The sequence below is a fragment of the Aspergillus ruber genome, assembly GCF_000600275.1.
Source record: "Aspergillus ruber CBS 135680 unplaced genomic scaffold scaffold00066, whole genome shotgun sequence".
Classification (NCBI taxonomy): Eukaryota; Fungi; Ascomycota; class Eurotiomycetes; order Eurotiales; family Aspergillaceae; genus Aspergillus; species Aspergillus ruber.
Window position 1 is genome coordinate 1 of NW_024467362.1, and position 21,073 is coordinate 21,073.

A 21,073-nucleotide genomic window follows, 5' to 3' on the forward strand; every position below is an offset into this window, starting at 1 on the left:
TTTGGGCCAAAACCCACCCCAACCCACCGGGGCCTTGGGGCAGGAAGGGTCATTGCTCACCCCGCCCCAAAGCCCGCTGGGGCGGGGCATCGCCTGCCAGAGCCCGCCCCACCCCGCCCCGAGTGACACTCTAGCTGCACTGTTCTTGTGGTTGTGGATGGACGCAGTGTTACCATTGGTCACTTCCCCCAGGAATCAGGATCAGGCATCACAATGGAGAATGAGCAGCATACGCAGCAGAAAATCATTGACCCAATGGAACGCAATCTTGTCCTGGCTGACTACACAACACAGTCAGTGGCCTATATTGTGCACTCAGCCACCCAATATTCAGTGGGATATAAAAAAATTAAAGAATACTTGGTCAACGAAAATGTGTCAGAGGGAAACATCCACAGTAAACCATATACTGCAGGTTTGTCTACTGTTGGCCACCGAGGGAAGGTTTTGGTGACCTGGGATCCTAAGCACGAAGGAGGAGCGACCATGAAGGTTTACATCCAAAATGACAATCCTATATACGTGCGAGACTATGATGCAAATGGGGACCCTTGTGAATTGATTGGTTGAGCTTGGAATTGGCAGGTGATAGGATAGTTTTCAAAAAAAAAAAAAAAAAAAAAAAAAGGGGGGGGATTGTTATGTATCTAATTTTGCATTAAATATTTGACTGAAGGCATCTATTTCCTCAGTAGGCTACTCATTTCTGGCACGTTCAATTCACTATAATGTGGTTAAAAAGTAACAAAGAGAATATCAAATTTCAGTGATAATAACCCAAGAATTGTGCCCAGTCCACGAGTTTCTGGAGTGCAATATACATCCTCGGACCTGAGTAGCTAATACCGATGTTCCTCATCTCCCCACGTTTTTTTGTGGAAACAAAGGTGAATTTGGTGCCTTGTGCCTCGTCAATAATAGGATTTTCTGACACTGCTGGAAAATGAACAAGTTTGAGTCCGTCTCTTAGGTTGAAAATGTTAATTTCTTCAAGAGCAGAGAATTCATGCTGTAGGAATCTGAGAATGGGTAGACATTCTCCTGCATCTAGGAATATAGCATGAAGGGAAAGTTTGCGGAGGTTTTGATGATAGCGGAGGAAACGCCTGATGCATTCACCAGATACTGATGATACAGATTCAAGCGTTAGTTCTTTTAGATGAGACAGGCAACCTGTATATGACAGGCGGTTGATAAAGGAAGCTGTTTCGTCGCCAAGATCAAAATCGATTTGAAGCTTTTGTAGATTTTTTGCGTGTTGGATGAGCTGGAAAGCCCAGTCAACAATCAATGTTCGTTCCATTGCAAAATTGAGACTGAGCTCCTGAAGATTGGACCATGCAGTGATGAATTCCAATTTCTGCAGGTTTGCATTGATGCGTTCAGTGACAAGGTAGTTTGCTCCTGCCCCTTGCCTAAAATCCAGGGAAAATGCCACCACAGGTATTCCTGTGTTAATGATGATGCAGAAAATCATTGTGATGGCATCACTGGGAGTCAGGAGGCTACCCTGCTCATCAGTCTCATATGCATTATTGCGAATCAACTGGAAAGACCTGCAGTGGACTAGACGCTGGAGTACATCTTGCCACTGTTGGATTCCTTGTTGTGGCATAGAAATATGACCTGAAGGGTGTCGACTCCACAAAATCCCATGCCCAAGAAGATCAAGACCTTCGTCTGGTGCTTGTATTACCAACTTATGGACCAGTGGCGCTAAACTTGAATTCTGGGACACGCTTTCCAGCGTCTGCAACTTATTCAAAGAAAGATCTGTCTTCACCGTTCGAAGATAAGAGTGCCCAAAATATCTTAGTGTGCTCTCATAGACCCTTTTGCAGGTCAGTCGCAGGGAGCAAAATTCTGGAGCATCTAAAAAAGTGGCAATCACTTGCACCAGTTCCGGGGGTAAATTGGCGATAGGAGATGAAAAGGGGCTCCTTTTGTGTTTGAAATGCCCCTTTATTTTGTGTAGTAAGCAACGGCCTTTCTGCAGAACCATCCTGAAATTCAGTGATTGATAAAATGTGAGAGGCTGCAGTGTTGCTGGGTTAATTCCAGCCTCCGAAGGATTCAGCCGCGGCCTGGCGTGGAGGAAAAGCCCGTAGTCGTGGTGATAAGGATCGATCGGATAAATGGTTGGCCCGAGTAGCGAGGTCAGGATTCTTATAGTCGACGTGTGCACACATATTGTAGATTAAGCACTCAATCAGCTGCGTATGCGCACATACGTTCGATAGGCAATATACCTCTTCCGTTAAGCTAGTCCTCTCCATATAGACCTCGTTAGTCCGGAATAAATCGACTCCCGATTTCCCCTTTGAGCTACGATCCGAGAGACCCCGCTTCAGATACTAACATGGTGTCGGAACCCAGGGTGTAGTGAACATATGGCTCAACCAATGGAATCGCAAAAGAGGTCTGAATTACTGTATAGCCCCTATCTGGCAATTTATGGGGGGCAAGCTGACTAATACAAAACAATCGGCAATTTAGATAGTCCATCTCCGAGCTATGGATTCCGACACATGGGAATACGCTTACCTGATGCCAAGACAGGAGTTGGTTAGCAGGACTCCTAAAACGGCCGCCGAAGTAGCCCTTTTCGGCCGCCTGCTAACCGTCACATCAGTAAATTGAGTATAGTTGGCTGTTCCCTTATATTAGAGAAACATTTAACTAACTTATTGTTTAAAATGTATAAAAAATAAAAACCATTCCTATAGCATTCATTGGATCCTGTCTGGCTCTCTTATGTACATAGAAAATTGTCTTGCCTGCCTTGCACCAAAGAGAGGGGAGAGAGAGAGAGCAAAATAAAAGCAACCGCATGAAGAGAAGTCCAGCTCAATCTAGCTTTCTTCTTTTGGTACTTTGTTGGTATTTTTATCGACGTCCGTCGCCGGGTCGGGGATGGTGGGTTGCACAAAACTTTTCTTATCCTGGCCTCCTGCTACAACACCAGGCAGTGTTGCGTGTCTGTTGTTTGGCACCTTTCTGCGTTCAAGCTCTTTCTTGATAGCATCCCCCAGAGCCTTGTCGATCTTGTTGAAATTATCTGCCATTGCGGGTCAGTGGAATCATTCAGCGTTCATGGAAAGATCTCGGATTTAACTTACCGACAGTGGATTGCTGTATAGCTGGATCATCCACTGCTCCCAAATGAGATGTTACATTCCCCACGAATGTATCGAAGTTGGGTTTGTTGTTCTTCCCATAGCCCTCCCAGAATTGCTGTGGTTGTTTCCAGTCGGAGTCGTCAAACTTGGTCTTAAACCGCTGTACTTTGCCCTCCCACCCCACAAAGCTTCTGTTGCTGAATTTCGTCTTTTTGTTTTCGTCTCCATTGATGTAGTTCTTCTGACCGGCATAATTTGTCACATTGTGGGCGCCGTCTCGTCGGGTCGGAGAGTACACATAGGATTGCGGGCGATTCACGGGCAGCTGGTCATTATTTATACCCAGCCGGTACCTCTGAGTATCACCGTAAGCAAACAGGCGGATCTGAAGAACTGAAGTGCAATTATGTCAGGAGTGTGATCACAGCATCGAGGGTATGGAAGCCTACTTGGATCAGGTGAAATATCCCAGCCTGGGACAACATTGGCGACGTTGAAACCGGCCTGTTCCACTTGGGAGAAAAAGTTCTGAGGAGGCTCGTCGAGAGTAATTTCGCCAATCTCGGTCCAGTTGAATTTGGTTTCCGGCAAAACCCTGGTTGCATCGAAGATGTTCACGTCTGAATTGTTTGCCTCCGCTGGGTCGATGATTTGTGCAAATACTTTCCATTTCGGAAATGTGTCTTGAGAGATCCGATCGTAGAGCTCGCGGGTGAGAATATCCGGGTCCTTGCCTGCCTCGGTCAGGGCCTGTTCCTTGTTGTAGTAGGGATCTTTAGGCGCCGGATCAGGTGTTATCTTGATACGGACGAAATGGAATGGTTTTCTTTCGTCGTGCTAGATAATGACACTGTTAGCCGATAACAGGGAACAGGACAGGGACAGTGCATACTTTGGTGAAGGTATAGGTGTTGACGCTGAAGTAATTGAGATTGGCGTAGGATTTGGGGGTGCCTTCGTCGGTGAAGAGGCGAATCAACGTGTTGTATGCTTCCGGATTGTGATTGAAAAAGCTAGTTTTATGGTCAGTCAATTAACCTGGAACGATTAGAAGCAGCACTTCAAAATACATACTCCCAGAACTGCATTTCCATTAGCAAAGGTAAGAGAGAACAGCCATCAACTCCTAATGGGCTAAGAGACACGTACCATATCTGCACTCCCTAGATTAGTCTGTGGATGTTTCTTGGTTGCGTGCACCATCGAGGGGAACTTGGCAGGATCGCGGATTAGAAAGATTTCCTTAGTTCAATTAGTTAGTCTCATATGACTAGATGCACAGCTCTTGCAGTGGATGCCCGGCCTACCGGATTGAAAAGCAACCAGTCAAGATTGCCTTCTTCTGTATAGAGTTTGAAGGCAGCTCCTTTGGTGTCCCGAACTGTGTCAGCTGAGCCCTTCTCCCCACCAACAGTGGAAAAGCGCGCAAAGAGTCGGGTGGTCTTCCCGACCATGTTAAGGAAATTGGCATCAGTGTAGGCGGAGATATCTTTGGTTACCTTGAATTTACCAAAGGCACCCGCACCTTTCGCGTGGACATATCTGTCAAAAAAAGTACATACTGTCAGCATTACTGTCCTGTCTTGTCAAATATGTGGATGTTTCGCGTGTGTGTTACCGTTCCGGGATCCGCTCCCTGGTGATATGGGAGATCGTATCAATGGTGTTGATGTCCTGGATCAACTGCGACGCATAGCGATTCTTTCCACATTGCTTGCTGACACTCTCAGACACCTGAGGGTCTTCGATAGGACAGCCTGCAGATTGGAGTTATCAGTATTTGATATTTCAAAAAAGAGAGACGCTTACTTACCGTTGCTTAGGGTGTAGTAGTTGTCAAACTTGGGCCCCTCGAGGATCTTTCCAGCATTGGGGTACTTGACATCTGAATTTTGTCAGAATTCTATCCATCGCGAATGCTTCTTAGGTCATACCCAATGGTCCAGGTGTCTTGGGTTCTTCGGGAACGTTTTTGGAGGCCATGTTTTTCTTGAGAGGATATACACAATAGTCAATGAAGATTTTCTTGGTGTTGTTGCTATTGTTGCCGATGATGATTCTGTAGACAGGGGAGGTCGAGCACTCTTATATATGTCTTTGAGACCCCTCTAGGATAGCCCTTGTGCACAGAAAAGAATGGAAAAGAAAGGAGAGGCACAGAGAGAGAGACCATGATCTTGCTGGCTTCTCCATAGAGCTGTATCAATTTGAACCAGTCGATTGAGACCTGATAATAATAATGGATGATCATTTCTATAAGCAAGCGTACTGATGAAGCCTCCATATAACATTTCAGCTGAAATGTGCATATTCAGCCAGCCACTGCTGGTGGATGGCGTAGAGTAGAGTGACAGACAATCCGCAAAATCCACTCGAACCCACACCAAATTCGCACTGGTGTGGATTGGAGCGAGATTTTCTCAATCCGCAGTGGATTCGGAGAATCCATCTGGTGTGGGTTGGATTAAATTATGTGAATTAGTTGTATTCGCAGGATCCTATCAAAGATAATACAGTCATATTACAAAGGTGAGTAAATATCAAAGCTTGTAGGCTGCAGTGCATCTGTCTTTCTTCTCTCCTTGTATCAATTGTATTTGTCACTAGCTGCCTAGATAAGATATGAGAAAAGAGTTCCATTGTGCCTGTGATGGACCAAGTGTTTTGATTATATGTTACTCTGTGACACTTGTAGTCTATATATGTGTAGTATTACTCTGTTCAAGTGTACAATTGTGAATAGGTGATGGATCTTGCTTATCTTGGATTGCTATCAATAATTATATCTATTGATGATTGAGCCAATGGCGTCATTGAATACTGTTGATATAAAATATGGTTGTGATTTTGTGTCAAAGTAATCAGAGTTGACTCTGATTACCTGTATTTAACAGATCCACAGAGTGTGGATTGGATTTCAGGTGCCTCCGAATCAAACCCAATCCGAAGCTAATCATAGTTGGTTTAGTGTATCACATATTTTACCTGAGTGCTAAGTGCAGATTTTGGAGCAGATTCGGATTCTGTTCAGTCAACCCGAATCCGCAGTGGTGTGGGTTGAATGAGCTCTCAAACCGCTCCAACCCGCTCCGAACGCAACTTTAGCGTAGAGAACAAGATAAGGCATCGCTGCAGCTTGCATAGTCGACCTAGTATAACAAAAGTACTTTGGAACGTCATAGAGTGGATTGGAGAGATATTAATATCTTTCAGGTGATTGGTGCATGCATGGTGCCTCAACTTAAAACCACCATCCATTAGTCGGCATCACGAATTTGCCCCATCCACATTTTTGCAGGTTGTTGTGTAATTCATACTAAGGAATAGTCCACTGAGCACTGCTTGTTTGACATCTGATAGGCCCACCATTGTCCTGATCACTCTGGGGGTTATTGCTACCACATAGACACTGGTTGGCGTTAGCTGAGAGACTGGCCTAAAGGGAAATTTTGCTGTTGGTGTTATTGGTGATCTACCATAGATGCCTTTGCCCCGCGATGGAAGGTTTAGGATCCTCACGTCTTGCGGAATTCATTCCTTGGCTAAAGATTGGCCGGGCCGTCCGGTTGGGTGGACCCTGCAGATATCCCCGCACCGACAAGGTTCTCCATAGAACCCACTGCAGGTTGGATATGAACTGCGAGCACCTCTAGAACAAGTGGAATATGTGATGGATGCGCATCAGTCACAGCGCCATGAAATTTTTGCATGTGTCTACTGCTCAACTGATCATTCTTCACAAGCAAATCATAAAGCATTTACACCAAATGAATAATCACAAGAGAGACGAGAGCTGGCCACCTCTTCCCCAACCTGCAGACAAAGCACCGTGCTGATGGTGAGTCAGTTGGTATGAATATACACACCCTCATGGCCATTCGTTCTGTATAGGGTGAATGGCTGCAATTACGGAAAGTCCAGAACCAAATGTTTAGAGAGTTCTCTATAGCTTGGCACATATCCTCGGGCAGAGTTCAATGTAAAATGTTTTCTGATCAACCCTGGTTACATTTAGATTCGTGCAAAAATACCTCACCATGTGCAAAGAGAAAATAATCTATCAATTCAATGCGCCATGCAAATTGATATGACGGTCCTAGGTCAGCCATGAAGAAGAAACGCACAAGCATCTGACCACCACGGCTAGGATTGTAAAAGGGCCACTGACCCTCTTGACCACGTTATCCTTTGTATACGTGGTCAACCTGCGTCCCACAGGAGTTGCATAGGACAGATCTAGAATCTTTTGGCTGTCTCGTCATACCTCTAGACCGTCGAATTCGGTTAACTATATCCAATGAGCCTTGGAGCATGAGCTGCCGCCTGCCAATCAAGGCGTGGGTTATGCAGAATTCCCTTTCGAGAGAATGTTTTTCGAGCGAGCTGGCTGTCTCATGACAGATCTGGGCTGGCAACAGGAAGTAATGCGGGGAATGAGAAAGGAGTGTGGCAGCCGGAGGAAACCAAGACAATTAGGGAAAGAGTATCACCCTTGAGGAGGCATATAAAGAGTTGCCTCTTTCTCCAGCAAGCTCATCAACACCCTCTCAACCAGCCTTGTTTCAATCCAAGATATTATTCATTTTCCAGAATTCAAACTCCACTTGGTGTGACGCTCTTCCCCCCATAATGGACAAAACTCTGGATCCGAAAATCAAGGAGTGGAAAGACATCCGCAATGAATGGGCTCTCAAGCATGCTGAGGAGGCTATCAAAAACGATTGGAACGATTTGGTCAAACAAGGTACCTCTATTGGCACCCAGCGATCTCCGTTTCTTTCGGATGATCACGAACTACCAGACCCCGTCGACAAACTTGTCGGGGACAAACCTAAGCCTTCTGAGCCAGCAGAAGACATCGTGCTGAATATTGGCATTATCGGCGCAGGTGCCGCTGGCCTGTTCACCGGATTGCTTTTGGACTTCCTCAACAAGAAGTATCAGGAGAAATTCAAAACAAAGAAAGTCCAGTTCAAGTATGACATTCTTGAAGCGTCAGAGAGGGTAGGCGGGAGGCTTTTCACATATAACTTCGACGACTCCCCAATAAACAGAGATGGGTCGGTTAATCGTAATTACTACGATGTGGGAGCCATGAGGTTCCCTGACAATCCGGTGATGGAACGGTATGTTTGTCTCCGATTGCTGACTGAAAACACATGCTAAACTTAGTCCAGTACTTTCCGACTATTCAACTTTCTAGAAATGCACAAAGCCCAAGATACACAAGGTGCTAAACTAGGGGATCTTCTCCCATACTACATCAAGGGCGACAAAGAGCCGTGGCACTTCAATGGCACGACCAAATGGGGCGATTACGCTTCAATTTCAGCGCAGGGTTTAGATCCATGGAAGTTGAATGAAGATGGCAAAATCCCTGAAGAGTGCGTTTCCTGGTCATTGTATTACCTGCCGCTGCTCCACGAAACCAACTGACGCGTTCGTCTCTTACCCTAGCATTTTGAAAAAGCCGCCAAGCGACGTCTTCAATGACATTATAAAAACCTTCCGAGAAAAACTCATGCAAGACAAGGCTACCAGCAATAAGTCCAGCGAGGGATGGAAATACCTCATGGAATACGACGACCATAGTACTCGATCATATCTGGCCGTGTAAGTTGTAGAATTCGCTCTGTAACGTGGCCATCAACGCCCTGCTAACACTGATCTCGGACAGGGCTCACCGTCCACCATTAAACTATGAGACGATTCAATGGATGGAGGCATTTAACGGGTAAGTATTATCACCTTATGTGTCAATTCCATAAGTTTACAATACCCGGCCATACTTACATTTCGCAGTGGAACTGAATGGTATGACCAAGCTTTGAGCGAAGCTGTGCTAGAATCCCTGGACTTTGACTGGAAACCCGGAACGGACTGGCGCTGCATCCTCGGGGGTAGCGGTGTGCTGGCGGATAAAATGGTCCAGAAGCTAAAGAATCCATTATCAGTGGAGAGGAGTACGGCAGTGACGAAGATCAAGAATAAGGGAGAGCAACAAGTGGAGATCGCGTATGAAAAAGCTAATATCGGCCCCCAATCTCACACCTATAACGCTGTTTTCAGCTCCGTGCCACTAGGTTGTCTTCAACGCATCGACACTAGCGAGGCTAAGCTGAACTATGGCGTCCGACAGGCCATGCGCGCTCTCAGCTACGGGCCCTCCGGCAAGGTCGGAATCAAATTCAGGAATCCGTGGTGGCTCTATAAATTGAATGATGCGAATCTCAAACACGCTGGGCTAGGCCATTCAGACCTCTCGATCAGAACTTGTGTGTATCCGTCTTACAACCTACAAACCCCGGAAGAAGAGGAGGCCGTCCTTCTCTGCTCATATACCTGGCAACAAGACGCCCTCCGACTGAGCTCTCTGGTTTCCAAGAGCACAGACTTGAAGAACAAATGGAAAGAGGAGACTGAGTTAAAGAACATCCTTATACACGACCTTGCTCGTCTGCATGCGGGTGATGACTCTGGAAAGACAGTGCCTGAGCTTGAGGAGATTATAGGTAACTCATACTTGGAGCACTTCGCTTTTGATTGGTATCAAAACCCACACTCTGTGGGAGCATTTGCCTTCTTTGGTCCACAGCAGTTCCGTTCCTCATGGCCCAAAATTATCCAGCCGTCGGGTGATCTCGCCATCATTGGAGAAGCTGCAAGCCCTCACCATGCGTGGGTGGTGGGAGCGTTGGAAAGCGCCGTCCACCAGGTCTATTCTTGGCTCAATCAGCACAAGGACAAGATTCATGGGTTTTCAGAGTTGGCCGAGCTGTTGGAAAATGACCCCCCCGCTGATGATCTCAATCCTTTCCAGGGTCTTCCTCCATACATGCGCACGGAGACATGCAAATGGCAATCAGTGCTAGCAAAAGCGTATAGGGAGATGCCTGATTGCATGTGAGGAATGCAAGAAGCATGAACCGGATGACAGAAATTATGACCGCGGGAAGATAGGCGATCAGAGTCAAGGGGACCTAGAAATTAGGGTTGTTGGATATACGGTTTCTTTTCCCGGAGTGGTATCTGAAGGAGGATTTTCTTATTACTCTAGTACTGTAGCCGCTTTCCTTTTCGATAATTTATTTTACACTCTTGCTTTTCCATTCTGTGAGACCGTAGCCTTGGTTGGTAGGCTGGATAGCGTGATTAAGAATATGAAGGGATAGTACGTGTAGTACACGTGAGGATAGTATATTTGCAGGAGGAATGAGTAATATTGAGAACATAGTACAATCTACGTACTGATACTGATTACTGGCCTCTAGAATAGGAGGCCGTGTCACAGTAGGATATACTGAATAGCGAATACGTTTGGCTTCTGCGCAGGTGATTCAACATCTCCTTAGGCCAGCGTCATGGTCTGAGAAAGTTGGCCATTGACCACTCGAAAGTTATTATAACCAGCATTTGTATACGATCAGATTTGCGAAAATCAATAGAAAGCGTTGTGCCGTCCAAGTACCACGAGCAATCAATGTTGGAGGGCGACGTCAAGATGGAATCATTGTTGTCGAAAGGCTTTTTTCCTCAGCCAACCTTCACGCAATAATGCGACTTAATTGCCTGCTTTACGTTATCCTTCCCCTATTTCCCACATTCTCTCTCTTATTTTTTTTTTTTTTTTGATTGGGTTTGGTTTGAATCACATTATAGTCCTGGGTTATTGTTTATATGTATATACCTATACGAACTTGATTTTCTATAGCGACCGTGACTTTCCCCTTCCGAATACCACTACTTCTATGAGGGTGCTCAGAGGCTTGCTCAGTGAGTATTTTCTGTCACAGGCCAGTACTCAGTGAGCACTCAGGGCCTACTCAGTGCCTAGTAGTAGTAGTAGTAGTTTCTATTAGTAGGTGTGTGTGTCTCTCTATTTAACGTCGAGGTCGGGTCTTTCCACGCCTCCACGGCTCCTTGGGGGCCTCGGAAGCGGAAAAGCCCAGGTCCCTATGCGAGACATACGACGGGCAGATCGGAACTGCCTTTCTTCTAGCTTAACTACCATTTATCATCTAAATACAGGTAGCCCCCCGCGCGCGCCGGGGGAGGGGGGGGCGCTTGGGTTTTCCAACTGTTAAACAATAAACTATGCATCTTGGGGTTTTCTTGGAACAGAAACCGAGGTGGGAGGAAACGGAAAAAGAGGGGAATGAACAGAAGGGGAAATGGAAGGGAAAAAAAAAAAAAAAAAAAAAAAAAACCTGAAAGGGAGAGAGCTAGGGTTAAGCTTATAGGTTCCCACATTGATGCATTTAGCATCCTAATGGCGTCTACAGATGGCTGTGTAAAATTGTGATTTACCCAGCCAATCTGCATATGCAGTGAATCCTGTCTTTTCGGTAAGGATGTCTGCTACTGATTGTTGGCCCCATGGATGTGCTACTGTGACAGCCTGGTCACGTTGGCTGGGTATCACGTGAGGTGCAGTTTGCTTTATTGCTTTGTTGATAAATACGGCGTTACCTCCTCTCTTCCTTCCTCATGTTGATTATTCTCGTTGATAGCTACCTAGGTAGAATCCATGAGTTGGATGTTCCACTATCCTAGTAGAGCGCTGTGACAGCTACTGCTTCGCGACCCTCCCGGCAGAAATGAAAGTGGGAGGGCTCTGTTCTGCGGTCACATGAGCATGTCAGCAAAGCGTCATCATGTTTAAAGCGCTCATGGTGCTTGTCATGGGCTCGGAATAGTAGATAATAATGAATCAATGTTCCTATCTAGACTATTGCAACCATCGACGAAAATATCAAATTTGGAGAAGGGAAGAGAAGAGGAAATCTATCTAGATGATAAAGGGGTTTTATAGAGGTTGTCAACAGCATGACTAGTGCTTTCTTTGTTTGTTTGCTCGGTGTGATGACTCATATGTCGGCTCATACATGACGGCTCAACAGTGCAACAACGGTTGATACATCCAAATGCCGCTACTCCAAGTAGCAGCCATGCCGTCGTACAGCGCTCAAACTGAATTTCTTCTTAGGTTCGTAATCCTTCGGACCTGTATAAGTTATGGATAAACATAAGGGTCTACATGATTTCAGACTGATTTCTTCCTGGTACTTATGTTATATCGCGACGATTGCAGTGATATTCAACTTAGAACTTCGCATGAGGTTGTATATCGATATGGTAATCTGGCTGTAATTGTACAAAACTGCGTAAAATATCGAATAATTTTGTACTGAATACAGAAAATACTGAGAATTCGGGGCGGACTGGATACCCCGCCCCGTTAGCTACCCCAAACTAATCATGGTTGGAATAGTGAAATATTTGATCGACTCATTGGGTATAGTATGAAGAATCTTGGGGTTTGGGGCGGGCAGGTTCATGGCTCACCCCGCCCCACCCCAAGTGATGCTCTAGTGCGGAGCTTTACCCAAGACCACACAGCAGCTATACGGCTGGATGGACATCAGAGCTCGACTTTTGCAGTCCCAGCAGGCTTGCCTCAGGGCTCCCCAGTTTCACCAATCCTGTTCATGTTGTATGTTGAAACCATCTTCAGGATCGGGCCAATGATTGCCCACAGAGGTCGTTCTGGATATGCGGATGATATCTGCCAACTGGTTATCAGAAAATCTCTTGAAGAAAACACTACCAGACTGCAAAGTATTGCAACAGACCTGATGGAGTGGGCCAAAGAGAGGGTCTCACCTTTAACCTGGTCAAAACAGAACTCCAACACTTCGCCAGGGGTTGGAAAAGTAACAATCCCACCTGTTCAATCCAAACCCCGGAGGGCACAGCAGAGATTAAACCTCTCCAACTCAATGAGGCCACACGATGGCTGGGTATCTGGTTTGACTGGAAACTCAAATTCAGAGTACACACCCAGACACTGGCAGCCAAGGCAAAACTGGCCGCTAATGGCATACAAGCCCTGGCCAACACTGTACGAGGAGTTAAAGCTCCCCTACTGCGGCAAGCGACAATTGCCTGTGTGGTCTCAGTCTTATGTTATGGGGCTTGTGACAACTCATATATGACGGATCAACACTGCAGCAATGAATGATACATCGCAAATGCTGCTACTCAGCCATGTCGCCAACAACCTCTATAAAACCCCTTTATCATCTAGATATATTTCCTCTTCTCTTCCCTTCTCCAGATTTGATATTCTCGTCGATGGCTACACTAGTTTAGATAGGAATATCAAATCTGGGGAAGGGAAGAGAAGAAGAAAGCCTATTTACATGAAGAATTTTATAGGGGCTGTGCGGCATCGCCAAGCAGTCGTTGTCATGTTGATGCTGTTTGTCGATTAAGGCGCTGCGCCAGCTGAGCAGTGGCAGTCGGCGTTTTTAATGGGGCTTGTCAGTCTATGCTAGTGCTGGAGAGATTGTACCTAGCACCTCTCAAGTTTCCTCTGGCGGTGGCGCTCGAAACCGCTTCATCACCTGCATCTAACTTAGTGGTGATATGTTTGGCGGAGTTGTGGGCATCCCTGCAGAGAAGCAAGGCTGGTAGATTGTATTGCTTCTGCCACGCGAGCTGTATGTGAAGGACATCCTGAATGTGGTAAACAATGACCTTGTGCAGGAGACTAGGTCATGGCATGTGGCCAACGACCCTGGCGACTGTGTGTTGAACTTGAGACCCTTGGAATTGATATTGTGCTGGAGACTTTTGATGCTATTACTAGAGTCCCAAGTTTCGATGAACCAGGCGGTCTCAACCGAAGGCACCATTCCATTCGACTGCTCTCCTGGAGCAAGTCTTTTCACTCTTATGTCCGACTCTCCTTTCCCAGAATAAGCGCGTGACTCCACCTTGCAGTTTTTTTTCCAGATTCTGGCCATGGAAGAAGAGTGAACTACCATCTACTACCAATATTCGGACGAATCCATCATCATTGACCACTACAACACCAATGCTGCCTCAAATTACCAGTGGCATCGATGCGTCCACCAAATCCGGACGCCTTCACCTCTTCGACATCAACGGCAGCTGCCCAGCAGTCCCAGCGACTGCGATAACGGCAAGAGTCACCACGATGACGGCCACGATGGCAATGCCAAGCACAACAAAAGCCCTACTCCTCACAGGCTCTGGACCTTATTACTAATGTCGACAACTCTGTTTTGGAGGTATACGTCTACGGGCACTTTGCGATGTCTACTTATGTTCGGTATGTTTCCTATTTCTCCTTCCTCCGGCTTTTCTCTTTTCTGTGTTCTGTGTACAAGCATGAGAGCTAACTCAAAATTAGCCTCGGTATGCAGAATTCACCGAAATTCACTTCTTCCACAACGGCAAGGGTGAGGTCCCATACAGCAACATTCGCGTTGTGGATGGCTTGTACTATTCGTACCCTGGGAGAGCGCAGTAAACGGGTTCTTGAAAGTTGATATCATTTCACATCTATTATTCCTACTCATCTATGCCCTACGAGAGAGGCGAGGCCTAAGCATTACTGTTCTGTGTTTGGTGATGAATAAATGGAGTGCGTCATAGGTACTCGATTAGTTTAGTTAGATCAATGCTATGCTGAAGTTAAATCAATCCAACGATCTCCAAGGGAATATTTTAGTCGATCATGGCCTTGATTACATACTGTTATAACTGGGATTAGACTGGCCTTGCTGGCAAAAGGCTGTTTCGTCCTTTGTGTTCACATTTTCATAAAAGTGCCCATTTCCGACATCCATACTGAGTAGCTCACATCTGAGTAGCTCGCATATGAATGAGACGCCAATTATTTGCTGGCGAGGAATGTTGGCTAAAGATGTCGGTCCATGATTTTGGGGACGTTGATAGCAAATGCCAACTCTTGTCTAGGAAGAATATGACGGTCTCTCCATTCCTGCCTAACTCATCTCTCGAAGTAAATTATCCAGAACCCCCCGCGCTTTTTTGATATCTGGGGCTTCGTCTTCCCAATAGGTTAGGGCCTCCAGCGTACGGTTTAAATGGTCTCTCAGCCCCCTAGGATGGATATTTGGAAGGTTGACATTTCCGCTTCGTGCCAAAGCAATAAATATCAGCGACGCTGTAACCAGGGCCCGAAGATCAAACCAGATGCCGTGATGGCGATGACGAAGACACCTTGCTTGTAGAATCTTCATGCTACAGTCCAGACCCGATTGCACGAGTCCCTGTATCGTGGCGAATTCCTCGCTACTCAGTGGGGAAGGCATGGTGTCTGTAGCTGTTGAAGTGGTACCGGTAGGATGATGAACTGCAAAGAAGAGAAATGGCTGGTAGAGCCACAGACGAATTTCAAGGAATCTGTTACTCAGCGCCCAGCTAAGCTCCATGGATATTGATTCCTGTGTGTCCAGTATGGAGAATCCCTGCCCAGTATTGGCTGTACTTCGGTCGGTATCGTAAGACTGCATGGCCGGCGGCAGGTTTGCGAACCATGCATCAATCTGCGATTCAAACTCCAGAGCTATTGAGATCATCGGCTTGATGTTTGACCACGCTGAGGGGTCCTCTCGGTAAAACGAATTTAGAACGCGATTGCCGATGCGCCTCAACGCTACCTCCGTCAGATAGTAGTACCAGCTCTGCTCTTCGTTGAAAAGCTTTGTAATACGATTGCATACTCCCATACCAGACAGTTCCGGCCGATTACCATCCGGGGATCTTACCGCGGATTCAGAATTAGTCCAATCGGATGCCTGGTTTCTTTGCTTTGGGTACTCCTCGGACAGAGTAGGGGGTGTGGGGAAGAGCGCTGGGTACTCATATTCGGCTATAGCAGATTGTGGCAATGGCAGTTCGACTCGGATCTCAACCTCTGACTTGAAGCACGACCAATAGAGACTCTGCTCAAGGCGTTGAGCGGCAGAGGCTCCTTGTTGTTCCGCCTCATACGCCGATTTATCAAGCCCATCAATTAGTCTCAGACGCAGTCGGTAGAATGTCGAAGCCTGGTAAAAATGGTTCCAGGCTGACAGCGGGCGGAAGGTATACATCAAGTAGACTGGACACGAAAGCATTAATGTAGGAGCTTAGCAAATTGTCAACATCTGATACACATACCTCCTGCAAAAAAGTGGCATTGTGCACCGATAACCGAGTACCGCAGGAGACCAATTCGCCTGCAGGCCATCATGAAAAAGGCCTCTCCTTCACGCGATTGAGTAGCGGAACTTGACGTGACACCTGGGGTGCGCCACCCAAGTCCCTCATGTAGTGATCGCGCTGTTTGGGGCCCTTGCATTGAAGAGGCAAATGGTTGCGAAATACATCCCAAAGCACAGGCTAAAAGCACAAGGCAGGACTGGGCGTCCCACTGAGGACCAAATTCGGCAGCATGCCTACCGGACCGAATGAGTGATTCTAAATCTAGGATCGGATTTTTCGTGTGAACGTTTTGAATGAATCGATCAATCAATGTTGGTATCTGCTCGTCTGAAGTGAATCGGAGCCCGTCAGGCAGGGTCCATGACTCTGTTGGCCGGTCTTCTACCACCCCATGAGAGTACTGGAAGAGCGTGGTGATCAGTGAACTTTCCCGAAACTGGCCCCTGAAGATTGGCCAGGTGAGAACAGCATCAGCACTACATCGGCAGGTGGGAATCTGCAGGTAATCCTTTTGCCATCCTTCCGCTCTTATGGGAAAGCCCGCATGGCGGTCGTGGGATTGTATCCCGGAGGGCCAACTTGGCTGTAACGGTGTGCCTCACATATGTTAGTACATCCCAGCCTTTTTTTCAACTACATCTGATGATACAACTTACCCTGTGAGGCTAGAAGATACTGGATGTTGTCGACTGCATGAGACAATGTGTCCAGTCGCTCCATTACTTTACTCGGCTCCCTGGTCCTCGAACTTTAGTATGGACAATATATCAACCCATCTTATCCGGTAAGCTTCAAACATACGGATTGTCAGCATCCCGACGCATGGCATAAACACACTCCGAGTCATTTGCGTAGCAGAAGCTACAGGTCGGTTGAGCGTTATCGCAGCGGACTTTGCGCCGTCGGCACGTTTGGCAGGCTGGCTTTCGACGGGACGGCCCTGTCTTTACCCTCTTGTTGGGGGGTGGCCGGTCATCTTCCTGATGGCTGTCTGACCTTGGGGAACGGCATTCAAACTCTGGGTCCATTGGATCATTGAATAGAGAAAATTGATGGTCAGGGATGTTTAATGTATGTCCGGAGAGAGCAGAAATCCTCGGCTAATTGTAGGTGAAGCGGGATCGGGGCGGGGAGTCGATTATCCGTATGAATCTGATTAACGAGGTAAAGAATGATATCCCCGCCTATATCATATACGTACGATGCTTGATCTAACTAATGTGCGGTCACGCTGGCTTTTTTCCGGGGCCTCAGAAATCGGTCACTATAAGGCTTCAGTGGACATAGGTTCTTTGAATAATTGACAGCTGTCTTATATCACTGTAATGTTGAAATGAAATCTAATGCGAGAATAAAATATCTAAAAGTTGGTAGTTTTATCGACAATTGCGCGGTACTCTCGTTGTCTCTGACACTGATCTAGAAAGACCTGATATTTCGCCGCGAGCAGCGTCCTTTCATATTCATCTTTAGTGGGATAGAATGCCTCCCCAGGTTTGCTCATTGCGTCGATCACCTCCCACAGATCTACTGTCGTGCCCTCAAAATCCGCGCTGGCTGCTTTGACACCCAGCATTGCAGCGCCATGACAAACTGCCGAATGGATGTAGCGCGGAACCACAACGGGCATATTGCATGCCGAAGCAATCAAATTGACCAGGATACCGTTCTGGCACTGCGATCCGGACATGAAGATTGAGCTAATCTTGTGGCCAGACTTGTTCATCGTCTCCACAATCTGTTTGGTTTGCAGTGCGATGAATTCCAGTGTGCCATAATAATGGACGGCCAGGCCTTCAATCGATGTGTCGCTGGACAGACCCACAAGGGAGCCTGTCATATTCGAGTCTGCCAATGGCGACCGGTTCCCAAACAGGTCTCCGTAGAAGAAGAAATACCGTGCCAGGTCTGCCACACAACGCAACCCCCGCCCAGCAGCTAATTCAATAAGATGGGAGTTGAGGAACTCAAAGATGTTCATCTCGCGGCTCTCGGCACTAGCAAGGGCTTGTCCGAACGCCGGGTGGGTTTCAATTACATGCTTGAGCAGCTGGCCAGTAGCAGACTGACCTCCTTCGGCCATCCAGCAGTCGGGGAAAATTGTGTCCCGGTACGGACCCCAGACGCCAGGTACAAAGATTGGATCGGGAGACATTGCAATATGGCAGGATGATGTTCCGGCCACCACAGCCAAGCGCGTGAATGCCTCAGTTCTACCATCAAGAACCGGGTCCGAGCTTGTATTGCTTGCCCATTCCTGATTCATTTCCACTTTGGCACCAACGGTGCCTATCCACCCAGCATATGCATCAATCACGCCGCTCCCAATTGCGACTCCAGGCCGTAAACCGAGCTCGATAGCAGCCTTCTCACATAGAGTGCCCGAGAACTCGCCCGCATTTAAGTGCCGACCGTTCTAGTCATGATAACATCAGCAATTAATCCATGTTTAATGCACGCGCATCATTACCTCACAGTTTACGCCCCCAATACGATCGAAATCGCGGTCAACCAGGTCAGCCAGGCCTATCTCCTGCAAAAAGTCCTCCTGCCAGCCTTTGACACTTCCCTCGACGCCCTTTGGTAAATACCCCTGCTTGCATACCATGCTAGAGAAGCTCCTGGCATTCCCACCTGTCGCTAGATGGGTCAGGGCATCAACAAGGTCATAAAATCGGCATTTTGCAAAGGTCTCCTCGGGCATATTGTTCTTCAGCCAAAGAATCTTTGGGACCTCCATCTCGAGAGACATCTTCCCGCCCACGTATCGCAGAACTTTATGACCCGTGGCATTTATTATGTCTGTCTCCTTGGCCGCACGGTGGTCTAGCCAAAGAATAACATTACGATCGGTATTGAAACCTGGGCCGGTGACCGAGACCGGCTCGTCAGTCTCTGTTGAAAAAGCGCATAGCGAGCATGTTGCGTCAAATCCAATTCCGTATACGAGGGATGGTGAGATGTCGTGTTCATCGAGGGCTCGACGCACAACCGAGCAAATGCATCGCCAGATATCAGAGGTTGATTGTTCCTAGATTCACACACGTTTAGCACAGACTCCATGAAAAGAAAAAAGGGGATAGAGCCACATCTCAAGTACGTACATAATAGCCCTGTTCTGGTTGCCAAAGGCCAATATCCTGGGAGGCTAAGCCGACAATGTCACCATTGTGGTCAATAACACAGGCACGTGCGCTCCCTGTTCCCACATCAATGCCAATATAATATCCTGTCTTTATCTGCATGGTAGTAAAGAGACTATAATAATGGTCACTCTGAGAAATTGGCATATATCAATGAAAAACGAACGCTCATGAGACACTCAAACTATATATGTGGTCTGTAGAACCGGGAGTTTAAACTAGAAGAGCAAATCGGGCATCTCGGCGTTTTGCCCGCATCGGCTCCACAGGCTCACGGCATTTATAAATTTGCCCAACAATAAATAGTATGACACACCGTCAAAAGCACGTTAAGAGGCAGCTGAGTAGTACAATCTTCACGGCTGGAAGGAGTTGGAAGCTACATAAACATAGTGTACAAAGACCAAACTTCCCATAGTAACCCGTTCCCTCTATCTATATTTTAACACGAAGCAAATGTACTGCCAAATAAGTGCCTAGTCTTCAACCCCGGCGATCAGAACTTTGATGCTATTTCCATCTTTCACTTGCTGAAAAGCCCGCTGTGCGTCTCCAAAATCCACAATATCAGTGACCAAATCCAACGCCTTGACCTTCTGCGTAGCAAGGAGCTCAATTGCGAGCTTGTAATCACCAGTAGCATACCGAAAACCTCCTTTCACGTTCAACTGCTTGGTGCAAACGGCTGTGATAGGGAAACTGACTTCATCACGGCCCATGCCTCCTTGCACATATGTGCCGCCGGGTCGGAGAACGTGAATACCAGTCTTGATGGAAGCCTCTGCCCCCGACGCGTCAATCACCACATCAGCCCCACTGCCAAGTTCATTTTCCATACCCAAGCGCGCGGCATTGTCGTGAGCCGAGACATTGTCCGGTAGGAAGCTTGAGGTCGCTGCAAAACTTTTGGCAAATTCTAACCTGTTGCGCTGAATGTCCACTGCAATCACCTTCGCAGCCCCGAATGCCTTGGAAACCGCACAGCACAACAATCCGACCGGCCCAGCACCGAAAACCACAACCGATACACCAGGTGACACATACGATTGTCGTACAAGATGCACCGCGACACTGAGCGGTTCCACAAGCGCGCCCTGCTCCAGACTAAGGCTGTCTGGCAGCTTGTAACAAAGGTCCTCTGGCAGGCAGTAGTATTTCGCTAGAGTGCCATTATAAGGAGGGGTCGCGGCAAACGCCATTTCAGGGCAGAGATTGTATGTTCCGGCCTTGCACACATCGCATCGGCGGCATGGCTCTCCAGGCTCCATGGTAACGCGATCACCCACTTTCAGCGTCGTGACTTTGGCTCCTATGCATTCCACGATTCCGGAGGACTCGTGTCCCAGCACCATTGGTTGCTCGACTTTGAAGTGCCCAATCTCTCCACGGTTCCAATAATGTACCTGGGAGCAAGTAGTGTTAGCCAGTGTCGGATTGGCTCAGAAAGATGCCAGAAGATGAGCTTACATCGCTGCCGCAGATTCCTGTGAACTTCACTCTCACCAGAACATCGTGGTCATCCCGGAGCTGTGGGATCGGGCGATCCTCAAATCTCAGGCTCTGAACTCTTTCAAGGACAAACGACAAATTCTGTATGTTGTATTTAGATGGTCGCTTCCATAGTGCGAGAAGAACTTCGATCCACTGACCTGCATTTTTCCGTTCGTAAGATGTAAGGGATGTAACTGCCTGAGTACTCAAAAGGCACAGAGGGCCTCGTTCAAGGGCCATTTAAATATGCACTAATACCTCATCTGAATTTCTATGCCT

At 47.2% G+C, this 21,073-nt stretch overlaps 9 protein-coding genes across 9 annotated transcripts; 4 read left to right on the forward strand and 5 right to left on the reverse strand.

Annotated features, from left to right (window-relative positions):
• The first annotated feature begins 122 nt into the window (after positions 1-122).
• EURHEDRAFT_417822 (uncharacterized protein) lies at positions 123-627 on the forward strand. Its single transcript, XM_040783291.1, has one exon. It carries the CDS (start codon positions 214-216, stop codon positions 568-570), a length of 357 nt encoding a protein of 118 aa, XP_040633742.1. The 5' UTR covers positions 123-213; the 3' UTR covers positions 571-627.
• Positions 628-629: 2 nt separating this feature from the next.
• EURHEDRAFT_511379 (F-box protein) lies at positions 630-2,365 on the reverse strand. The gene has a single exon (XM_040785972.1). It carries the CDS (start codon positions 2,000-2,002, stop codon positions 764-766), a length of 1,239 nt encoding a protein of 412 aa, XP_040633743.1. The 5' UTR covers positions 2,003-2,365; the 3' UTR covers positions 630-763.
• Positions 2,366-2,393: 28 nt separating this feature from the next.
• EURHEDRAFT_390643 (heme-dependent catalase) lies at positions 2,394-5,102 on the reverse strand (the record flags this gene model as incomplete). The annotated part of the gene is made up of 10 exons (XM_040779842.1): positions 2,394-3,058; positions 3,120-3,512; positions 3,569-3,956; positions 4,012-4,132; positions 4,194-4,201; positions 4,269-4,361; positions 4,427-4,661; positions 4,738-4,876; positions 4,933-5,004; positions 5,054-5,102. 10 exons carry the CDS (start codon positions 5,100-5,102, stop codon positions 2,853-2,855), a joined length of 1,704 nt encoding a protein of 567 aa, XP_040633744.1. The 3' UTR covers positions 2,394-2,852.
• Positions 5,103-7,748: 2,646 nt separating this feature from the next.
• On the forward strand, positions 7,749-10,026 carry EURHEDRAFT_468089 (flavin monoamine oxidase family protein; the record flags this gene model as incomplete). The annotated part of the gene is made up of 4 exons (XM_040785231.1): positions 7,749-8,245; positions 8,297-8,503; positions 8,577-8,732; positions 8,922-10,026. 4 exons carry the CDS (start codon positions 7,749-7,751, stop codon positions 10,024-10,026), a joined length of 1,965 nt encoding a protein of 654 aa, XP_040633745.1.
• Positions 10,027-12,759: 2,733 nt separating this feature from the next.
• EURHEDRAFT_552236 (uncharacterized protein) lies at positions 12,760-13,257 on the forward strand (the record flags this gene model as incomplete). Its single annotated transcript, XM_040787552.1, has 1 exon — positions 12,760-13,257. A coding segment is annotated over one exon (381 nt), but the record flags the coding sequence as incomplete, so codon positions are not given.
• Positions 13,258-13,536: 279 nt separating this feature from the next.
• EURHEDRAFT_552240 (uncharacterized protein) lies at positions 13,537-14,457 on the forward strand (the record flags this gene model as incomplete). The annotated part of the gene is made up of 3 exons (XM_040787553.1): positions 13,537-14,085; positions 14,159-14,260; positions 14,338-14,457. Exons 1-3 carry the CDS (start codon positions 13,999-14,001, stop codon positions 14,455-14,457), a joined length of 309 nt encoding a protein of 102 aa, XP_040633747.1. The 5' UTR covers positions 13,537-13,998.
• A 478-nt stretch (positions 14,458-14,935) lies between these two features.
• EURHEDRAFT_382316 (uncharacterized protein) lies at positions 14,936-17,188 on the reverse strand (the record flags this gene model as incomplete). Its single annotated transcript, XM_040779518.1, has 4 exons — positions 14,936-16,056; positions 16,116-16,757; positions 16,817-16,896; positions 16,962-17,188. The coding sequence occupies 4 exons, from the start codon at positions 17,186-17,188 to the stop codon at positions 14,936-14,938; spliced, it is 2,070 nt and encodes a 689-aa protein (XP_040633748.1).
• Positions 17,189-17,520: 332 nt separating this feature from the next.
• Positions 17,521-19,405, reverse strand: EURHEDRAFT_468106 (FGGY-family carbohydrate kinase; the record flags this gene model as incomplete). The annotated part of the gene is made up of 3 exons (XM_040785233.1): positions 17,521-18,576; positions 18,631-19,191; positions 19,265-19,405. 3 exons carry the CDS (start codon positions 19,403-19,405, stop codon positions 17,521-17,523), a joined length of 1,758 nt encoding a protein of 585 aa, XP_040633749.1.
• A 255-nt stretch (positions 19,406-19,660) lies between these two features.
• EURHEDRAFT_552248 (NAD(P)-dependent alcohol dehydrogenase) lies at positions 19,661-21,034 on the reverse strand (the record flags this gene model as incomplete). Its single annotated transcript, XM_040787554.1, has 2 exons — positions 19,661-20,706; positions 20,771-21,034. The coding sequence occupies 2 exons, from the start codon at positions 21,032-21,034 to the stop codon at positions 19,780-19,782; spliced, it is 1,191 nt and encodes a 396-aa protein (XP_040633750.1). The 3' UTR covers positions 19,661-19,779.
• Positions 21,035-21,073: the final 39 nt, after the last annotated feature.